Source organism: Lathyrus oleraceus, chromosome 2 (assembly GCF_024323335.1).
Source record: "Lathyrus oleraceus cultivar Zhongwan6 chromosome 2, CAAS_Psat_ZW6_1.0, whole genome shotgun sequence".
NCBI lineage: Eukaryota > Viridiplantae > Streptophyta > Magnoliopsida > Fabales > Fabaceae > Lathyrus > Lathyrus oleraceus.
Window position 1 is genome coordinate 479,434,589 of NC_066580.1, and position 10,661 is coordinate 479,445,249.

Here is a 10,661-nt window from a genome sequence, read left to right on the forward strand (position 1 = left end):
TGGGCTTTTTAGCTTGCAGCTCACACGAGTGGTTTTATAAATAAGACCCCTGTGCAAAAACATTTCACTTGATGAAATTTCATTTCTCTCTCTCTCTCTCTCTCTCTCTCTCTCTCTCTCTCTCTCTTTCTCTCTCTCTCTCTCTCACACTCACTCACTCACTCACTCACTCAAAGCTTTCATTCGTAGCAGCTAGCACTGAGACTGAAGAAATCCGTTCGTGTGAACTGAGTTGAGGCGTTGTCACCATTCAACGCTCGTGATCACTCCTTAGATCTTCATCAAATGTTTCAATTGCCACAAGAGATAACAGTTTCTATCACTGATCATGCCCATTCGTAAGGATCACTAAAGGAAATTTTTTAATTTCCGCTTCGTTTTGGATCATAATTTTCCTTCAAGAAGCTCCAACAACAACTCACTTCAAGGCGACAAAGATAATCCTTCGGTACACCAAAGGTATAAAAAACTTTGGCTTGCACTATTACTCTTCTAGAAATTATGAGATTGTTGGCTATAATGATAACGATTGCAGTGAAGACTTGGATGATAGAAAAAACACTACTGGTTTTATGTTCTTTATGAGAGATACTGCTTTCACTTGGATGTCAAAGAGTCAATCTCTCGTCACACTGCCAACTTGTGAAGCCGAGCATGTTGGTGCCACATCATGTGTTTGTCATACAATTTGGCTAAGGAACTTGTTGAAAAAATTTAAAATGCCATAACAAGATCCTATGGAAATATGTGTTGACAATAAATCAGCACTTGCTTTGACAAATAGTCCCATATTTCATGAAATAAGTAAGCACATCGACACCCCTTACCACTTCATAAGAGAATGCATCAAGAAGAAGGAGGCGAAGTTGAAGTATGTGATATCTCGAGATTAAGCTGCCAAAATTTTCACCAAGCCACTCAAGTTGGAAGCTTTCGTGAAGCTAAGGAGTATGCTTGGAGTCACAAATCAAGCTTAAGTGGGGATGTTGAAATATTAAACTTGACTTAGGCCTAACCTTATTATTTGACTTTTTGGGCTTAGGTATTTTGGGCTTAGATTATTTTGGGTAATGTTTCTAGAAAACTCTTGTAGCGTTTGAAGTGTCGAGATATTTCTTAAGGTTGTAATATTTTCTAGAATACTCTTGGAATTTCTACAATTGAGAACTCTCTAGAATTAGTTTGTCTAGAGTTCTCCTTAGAGTACTATAAATAGAGATGTAATCCTACACTTTTGCATCAAGGAAAAATACAAAGTTCTCTCTTTTATAAATAATTCTCCTACCTATCAAGTTTATATTCAAACCTCTAATATTCCCACACAACTTTCTCTAAACACAAAATGCCTTGTTTCTAACATGATGATGGATCATGGTTTCTTGTGATGTTTTGATCTCCTTGTTTTTTTTCTGTACATAACTTATTCAATTGAGGAGTTATGCTTACAAAGTAACTTTATTTCTAAAGTAAAGCATAAATAACAAGTAGGATACTTTATTGTGTGATCATACGTAGAGGGTGAACCTCTTATTTATAGGTTTCATGCACTTTCTATTTCTTCTACCATGATCTTTAAGATCGTTAATAAATAAGCATGACTTTGTTATCTTAATTTTTTCTAAGATAGGTGGCAACAAATAGGCTGAAATATGTTACATATAGCTTGTAATGGCGCTAACATACCCGTGCTTCTAGATGCCTAAAATATTATGTAATTTTAGACCTTGCTATTATGCATGTTATATTCTTTGGCATGATTTTGGATATGTTATTTGGTATGTTTTATTCTTTGAAAGATATACTTTCTTGGCGGACATTCTGCAATATATTTGGATTCTTAAGCTCTTACTATTACAATTATGCATCACCTTCTCAACAATCATTTGATATGTCAACATCTCACCACAAATTTTCTTGTGATTTGAGATATTCAACATTATTGTAAGTATGCGAAGCCTTAAATTGAAAACATGTCTTGTACTCATGATCAAATACCACAATTATGTTAGTGCTTCTCACCTCAAAGTCTTTTCCACTATTATTAGATTAAGTTACATTTATTGGTTTTTCTGGAAAGCGAATTAGAGAGTAATACTTATCTTCAGTATGAGCAAACCTATTACAATAGGTGCAATGAGGACGTCTTCGACTATGATCTCCTCAATCACCCCATGACCACGACCTCATCCTCCACTATGATCTCCTCAATCACCCCCACGACCACAACCTCATCCTCCACGACTTGAAAAATAAGAAGCAAAAGTAAAAGATTCTATACCATTTTGGGGTGCACTCACCCTTATTCTTCCTGGACTAGATAGACGTGTGAGGTGACTAATCAAGTTTTTTGTTGATGGAATCTCATACGCCATAAGAATATAGCTCTGGCCTGACTCATAATTTGTGTGAAGGCCATGAAGGACATAAATCATGCACACATTATCTAGTTTCTTGATCCTCTTCTTTGAATTATCACTAGTAATAAGAAGCTTGAGTTTGTAGGTAGCTGACCTAGCTCAATTAACATAAAAGAGATAAATCAATACAGAATATATACTAATGTATACATATCAATCATAATAGTTATATATAAATCATATCATATTTCAACCAAATCATATCATATCTCAATAACAACAAGTAATATAATTGATTGTTTGATCATATGTAAAGGTTAACCTCTTGTTTATAGTGGGGCTAGACTTTTATAGGCTTGTGCAGTTTCTCTATTTCATCTACTATGAAGATTGAGATCGTTACTGGATAAGCATGACTTTGTTATCATATTTTTTTTCTGAGATGGGTGGCAACACCAATTAGACTTAAACATGTTCCATATGCTTTGTAATGGCAGTACGACGCTAGTTCTATTTTTTGATGTGATTTTGAACCTTAATATTGGGCATGTTCCATTATTTGAAAGATAGATTTTCTTGGTAATTAATCCATACTATTACAACTACACATCACCTTTTCAATAAATCGTTTTATCTGTCAACATCTCATGACACATTTTCATGTGATTTGAGAAATTCAACATTGTTATAAAATAGTCCCCGCTACCTGCCCTTTATTCTTCGTATGTAACAACTCATATTGTCACCATAAACATGAAGTTTCTTGAAAATATCCCATGCTTCTTTTACACTTACATTACAACTGCTAATAGTTTCTCAAAGTTTGCATCATCAACACACGATGATGGTAAAACCAAGCCATACACCCCTTCCACTTATTCTCATAAAAGATTGTTAAATGTGCATCCAAATTCATGAAACTCTATTTTAACCACCTCTAACACTTTTTAAAATTCATTTGAATTCGCAACTTATCAAAGTTTTTGTTGAAGTAATCCAAATTCACATTAGTTGCATTTAGATTTAATTTGAGTTTTATTAGTTGTTCCGGTGGTTTAAATACTGAACTCAACTTTCAATTTGTAACTAATTCATTTTGAAAGTGTTTTCAATTGAAAGAGAAAGTTAGTTAGAACTCTCTCTCTCTCTCTCTCTCTCTCTCTATATATATATATATATATATATATATATATATATATATATATATATATATATATATATATATCTTCCATCATCTTCATCTTCATTTTCTTAATTCTTGTGCACCAATAATTGGTATATAGAGCTCTGGTTCTGATTTAGGAACGGGAAACACGAGTGTATGTGAGGCGTGCATGATTGATTTTGTTCATTCAATTCACAGTGAATTGAAGATTCGAGTTGAAACATAATCGCATTTCTTGATTCTATGGAATTAGAAAATATGAGTATTGATAAGATCTAAGTGAATTTTCATGAGAATGAAGATGAATGGCGGAAACGATAACTTGGACACAAAGCTTTCAGTATTTGATGGAAAGAATTGGAACTGGTGGATAATTCAGATGCGTGTGTTGTTTGGCGCTCAAGATGTTCTTGGTCTTGTCAGTGAGGGTTACACGATGGTTGCAGCAGATGCAATAGAAGTGCATAGAGATGTGAGGAAGAAGGATTATAATGCATTGATCTATATCCATCAGTGTGTGTATAGGAATGTGTTTGAGAAGATTGTTTATTCAATGACGATGAAGGTTGTGTGTGACACACTGGTACAATGTTACGACGGTGATGCATCAATGAAGAATGTGTAACTTTAGTCTCTACGTAAGCAGTATAAGAATCTCAACATGAAAAACAATGAGAAGGTACCAGATTACATCTCAATAGTGATTTTAATCACAAATGAGATGAAATATTATGGAGAAACTCTCTCTGAACAGGTAATCAATGAAAAGGTATTGAGATCACTCACTCCTTAATTTGATTACATTCTTATAGCAATTGAACACTCTAAGGACCTCAACACCGTCAGAATTGAAAAGCCGCGGAGTAGTCTAGAGGCATAAGAGTCACGTCTGACTGAGAGAAACTCTAAAGAGTGGTAGATCGGGCTCTGAAAGCGTCTTCTGGTAAGAAGAATCATAAGAAGTCTTGGTCAGAGGCCAAGAAGAGACATGGTGGTGGTTATTAGAAGTTAAAAGGCTCCAACTTTGATGAGAAGAAACATCATAAGGGAAATGAGAAGTTTAACTAGAAAAAGGTTCAATGCCACTGTTGTAAGAAGTTTGGCCACTTTGATGCTGACTGTTAGTCAAACAAGGAAAGGAAATCAGAATAAGAAAATATAGCCAGAGGAGAGTCTGATAATGAACCTGTGATATTGATGGCTTTTGAACCTGATGATGGATATTTGGTAGGCTGGTGGTATATGAGCATTAGCTTCTAAAATCACATAACTGGAAACAAACATTGGCTGATAGATTTTGACTTTAGAAAGAGGATAAAGATCATATGTGTTGATGATAAGTAGCTTAATTATGAAGGAATAAGAAATGTCAAAGTCAGAGTGAAGAATGGAAAAATTGTTTTGATCAAGGATGTTTGGTATATTCATGGTATGAAGAGAAATCTGATGAGTGTAGGTCAGTAATTGAGAAAGGTTTTTCACTACTACAAAGGAAAATATCTTAAAGTTGTATGATTCTTACAGAAGTTGATTATGAAATATGAACAAGGAAGCAACAAAACATTCAAAAGGAATGTGGAAACAACTGAAATTAAATGCCTTAGTGCAGAAGGTGATAGTGAGTTATAGAACAAGAGATTGGGGCATATGAACTTCAGAAGTGTAGAAAATTTGAGTTCTAAGAAGCTGATACATGGCATTCCTAAGATTGTGAAGCCTGAAGTCATGTGAGATATGCACGAAAGGCAAGCAACCTAGTTTGCCATTTGCATCAGAAGTGGCTCAAAGAGCAAAGCATGCTTTAGGAGTAATACATTCTGATTTATGTGGACCATCTAAAGTACTTTCACTTGGAGGAAACAAGTACTTTGTTTCATTTGTGGATGAGTTCACAAGAATTACATGGGAACCACTCATAAAGTTTAAGCATGAGGTGTTTGCTGAGTTTTAGAAGTTGAAGTTGGAGCTAAAAAGCAGAGTGGTCAGAAGCTGAAAGTTCTCAGAACTGATGGTGAAGGTGAGTATAACTCATCAAAGTTCATAAGGTTCTATGAAGAGAGTGGATTTGAACATGAGGTGACTGTTTCATATACTCCACAACACAATGGTGAAAGAAAAGAAGTTCCCTTACACATTGTGAGGAGAAGTTGTTGCCAATGCAACATATATGCTTAATAAGTGTCCCACAAAGAAGTTGAACGGAGTAATTCCTGTTTAGAAGAGTGGGTAATCTTAAGGTGTTTGGTTCTGTTTGTTATAAACATGTTCCAAATGCTAAGAGAAAGAAGTCGGATGATAGAAGAAAAGTAATGTTATTGGTTGGGTACCGCAATACACATGCTTATAAGATTTATTATACAATCACTAACAAGGTGGAAGTCAACAGAGATGTCATTGTGAAGGAAACAAAAGCATGGGATTGAAACAAGTCTCAATCCAACTCTGGTGCAGTGTTAACACCAAAGTTAACTTCTGAAGATATTTCAGACTCTGAAGGAGAACCTGCCTCTAAAGAAGACTATGAAGGAGATTTTATCTCTGAAGATGAGTCTGAAGAAGATTTTGAAGATGAATATGATTCTCATCCAGATTATGATGATGATCCAAACTCTAGTGGTAATCATACCTCTAAAGGTGGCCGTGCTTTTGAAGGTGGTACAACCTCTGAAGGTAGTCCAACATCTGATACTGTTCCAGCATCTGAAGATTTTGGACAAGTTCAAAGACCACAAAGAATCAAACAAATACCAAGGAGATTTATAGAGTTTGACATTTTGCAAGATACTGAGATAGACTCTGAAGGAAAAGTCATTCAGTATGCCATGTTGGTAGACTCTGAATTAGTTCATATTGAATAAGCTCTCAAGAAGAAAGTATGGTTGCGGCCATGAAAGAAGAACTTGAAGCTATAGAAAGAAACAAGAATTGGGAGTTAACCGAGCTTCTAAAGAACAAGAAAGCCATCAACGTGAGATGGGTTTATAAGTTGAAACTAAATCCAGATGGATCAATTGGAAAATACAAAGCAAGGTTAGTAGCTAGAGTATTTCTACAGAAAGCTGGATTAGATTACTTTGAGGTGTTTGCGCCTATAGCTAGGCATAAAATAATCAGATTGGTGATTGCTAAAGCTGCTAATAGAAATTGGCCTATGATGCATTTAGATGTGAAGTCTGCATTTCTGAATGGTCCTTTTCAAGAGGAAGTTTATGTGTTACAACCACCTGGATTTGTGAAAAAGAATCAGGAAGGGATAATGTACAAGTTGCATAAAGCCTTGTATGGACTGAAACAAACTTTTAGAGCTTGGAATCTAAAAATTGATTCATTTTTCAAGCTTCAAGGATTCAAAAATGATTCTGGTGTGTCTCTATGTTAATGACATATTGCTAACAGAGAGTTATTCATATGAGATAATCAAGTTCAAAAAGGTGTTGATAAATGGGTTTGAGATGATTGATATAGGAAATATGATATATTTTCTAGGGATGAAGATTATGTACTCTGATAAGGGTATAATTTTACATCAGCTGAAGTATGAACTTGAGCATCTAAAGAGATTTGATCTAATAAATTACAAGTCTACAATCACACAACTGAAACAAATCACAAGCTGGTTTTTAATGTTGAGGGTGATGATGTAGATGCTATAACTATTAAACAGTTGGTGGACTCATTCAGATATCTATGTAACACCAGACCTGACATCTATTATGCATTTGGAATGGTGAGTAGGCTTATGAACAAACCAAAATGGTCACATTATCAAGCTGTTTTCAGGATACTGAGGTATATTAAGAAGACTCTGAGGTATGGAGTCTTGTTCCCTTCTGGTGTTAAATCTGATCCAGAGTTGATATGTTATTCATACACTGATTGATGCGAAGACATAACTGATAGAAGAAGTACTTTTAGATATTTTTTCAAGTTTATGAAAGGTCAAATTTCTTGGTGTTTCAAGAAGAAATAAGTGGTTGTATTGTCAATCTGTGAAGCTGAGTACATTGCAGGTGCTTTGCTTGTGTGTCAAGTTGTTTGAATTATGAACTTATTGCAGGATATGAAGATCAAGGTGAGCAAGCCTATGAGGTTAATGATTGACAACAAATCAACTATAAACCTTCCCAAGAATCCAATGCTACATGAAAGGAGCAAACGCATTGACACCAAGTTTCATTTTCTACGCAATCAGGTTCATAATGGAGTGCTTGAAGTTGTTCACTGTAGCATTCAGAAACAACTTGCAGATGTGCTGATTAAAGCTATCAAGACTGAACACTTTATCCAATTGAGGGATGAAATTGATGTTGTTGATTTTAGTCTTGAATGTGGATTAAGAGATGGTGTTGAAGTGTAATCCAAATTCAAATTAGTTACATTTAGATTTAATTTGAGTTTCATTAAATGTTATGGTGGTTTAAATACTGAACTTAAGTTTCAATTTAAAACTAATTCATTTTGAAACCGTTTTCATTTGAAAGAGAAAGTCAGTTAGAATTCTACCTCTCTTTCTTTCTTCCATCATCTTTATCTTCTTCATTCTTGTGCACCAAAGATTTTCACGCAATAAAAAAAAAGTTGCAAAAAAATTGGTTTTGAATTGCACCTTTATAACTTTATTAATTCGAAGTAGATCAAAGAATTCTCGATAAAAAGAGTCATACATTATTCCCTCTGAGAAGAGTATATAAAATTACACACAAATGAATTTCTATATATAAAAACAAAAAAATGCCTTTTCTTAATGTAATATTTGGTATTTATTTTACATTGATATTAAAAATGGTATAATGGCTAAGCATCATTGGGTGCGATCCAATGTCTTCCATTGACAAAGCTTTTTCTGATAAATGGATGTGCAGAATCGAAATCCAACTCTTGGGCCCATGACACCCCACGTACTGCATCTGCTCCTGGTCCCCAACATTTGTACACTCCAAAGAACACAGTCCTATTTAACAAAATAACAATAATGTCATAACTCATTACCAAAACAATTAGTATTATTTAAATGAAACATTTTTTAATTTAGATTACTTGTTTTTGTTATCGGCATGATCCCAATCATCCCAACCACCGTTTGCAACTATATTATCAAAGTATGTGTACGCGTATACTATTCTCGAGTATTGGCCCATTGCACGGCCCACATATAATGGGCCTGAGCCCGTCACCTTGCATCGTACAAATGCAAAGCCCGTTTTCTCCGTTGGGTCATTTCTATCCTGTGCTGCTATGGAACCGAACCTTGATGCTATTGAATGTAGCTCACAATCCTGAACCAACCAATCAAAGTGAGGGTTTATGTTAGTCTTAAATAACTAGTATAGTTAATGTCAATTCAGACCTTGAAAAAGCACTTTTTCTTCTTCTACATCTTAATTGGTTCATCAGAAAGGTTAAAAAAGTTTTTAATGTTTTTTACACATCTCAATGTTGAAAAAATTAATTTCTTTGACGAAATCTTGACAAACTCGTTAGACTGTTAAAAAAGTTATGATAAACAATGGAGGCATTATTACCTTGTAGATGGATCTGCCATTTCCGAAAATGAAATCAATGGAACCTTCAATGTAGCATTCTTTGAAGTAATGCCTACCAGCATCATCGCAAAGTGTATCTTGTGCACCGTAGAATCCACAGCCGGAGAAGTACGCTTTGTCGCCTGATATCCGAAACGCCACCGCTTGCCATCCCTGCATCCCCGGCATCGGTGCCGGTGCTGTGTTCTGCATGCATCACAATTACATCAGCAAATAATCCTATAACTTTGAGTAATGTTTCTAATTGCATCACAACTACACATGCCGTACAAGGTCACGAGAATGTAAGGACATATTTACAATTTTGGAACGTAGCTATAGATTGCGACAACACATGCGGTACGGTTTTTTACTACTACATTTTTTATTAATCGATTAAGTCAATCTATATTTGATACAAATTAGATAAATGTTATAAAAGAATGAATTACCTTGAAGGTGATATTTTTTGCAGAGAAATAATTAGCGAAAACAGTAACAGAAGCAGTTCTATAAGTCCGTAGCTGTTGTCCATTGGGACCAGGATCACTCGCCCTATCATGCCATTCTATCACGGTCACTTCTCTCCCTTCACCTTCAAATGTTATGTACGGTTTCGTCACGGGAACCACCACTTTCTCTCTGCACCACAGACAAAATATTATAGTGGAAAAAATACAACTAATAGTGCAGATTAAGAGTTATGTTTGGTACTAGTTCATACTTGTATTTTCCTGCACTGATTTTAATAAGCACTTTCATTGTGTTGTTGTCTGGGACAGCATTGACGGCGTCTTGGACGGAACTGAACTGGCCTCCGCCGTTGAGATCAACCGTTATTACAAGGTGACCAACAGGTCCGGTCCAGTGGTGGTTATCGTTGGATGAGTTTGAAGAAGATGAAGAGTTGAAGGTTGTGTCGTGATATCGTGCACCATTTGACAAGGTTCCTGCATTTAACAACATGCAACTGAAAATCAAAAGAAATTGCAACGAATGTAAAAGAGTAGAGTTAGCCATTATAGAATATTGAACGCAAGCAAGTTAGAATAGAATGTTTGAAAGAAGAATTTGTTTGGTGAGTATATTATTGTATTGTATTATTTATAATATACTAGTATATGGGATTGGGAAAAGTGTGATTAAAATAATTGTTGTATAGTTTATGATATACAGTGTGAAAGTAAAAAGGTAGAGGAAATGAGAGGCACTAATTTCATTTGTATATTTTATAGTGAGAGGCTATTTGTCTGCATTATGAATATATTATCGTTGAGAATTGTGAATAAGAGTTAATATGGGCAATAGATAACGGTATTTTCAACGGTCATATTTATGGGGCAACGTAGGTTAGCCATTGGAAAATGATTGATTGGTTATATGTTGCGACTTGTGGGGGTCATTCATCCTTTGGATTGTTACACCCGTGAGGATACTGCCTATTTAGGTTTAGCATATAGCTTTGTCACAAAAGTCCAATCTTGAGTCTATAGTATATATAGGTCATGGTGTCTTCTAAACAAGAAAATGTTTTCCTCACGTTTACATGTAAATATTCCATCTATTTCCTCACGTTTACATGTATTAGTTTGTTAACATTTTATAATGTATAAAGTA

The 10,661-nt window shown here is 35.0% G+C and overlaps 1 protein-coding gene across 1 annotated transcript; it reads right to left on the minus strand.

The window, feature by feature from the left end:
- Positions 1-8,164: 8,164 nt before the first annotated feature.
- Positions 8,165-10,342, minus strand: LOC127120619 (probable pectinesterase 68). Its single transcript, XM_051051126.1, has 5 exons — positions 9,769-10,342; positions 9,497-9,686; positions 9,045-9,251; positions 8,560-8,798; positions 8,165-8,473 (listed from the first exon to the last, which is right to left on the minus strand). The coding sequence occupies exons 1-5, from the start codon at positions 10,062-10,064 to the stop codon at positions 8,317-8,319; spliced, it is 1,089 nt and encodes a 362-aa protein (XP_050907083.1). The 5' UTR covers positions 10,065-10,342; the 3' UTR covers positions 8,165-8,316.
- Positions 10,343-10,661: the final 319 nt, after the last annotated feature.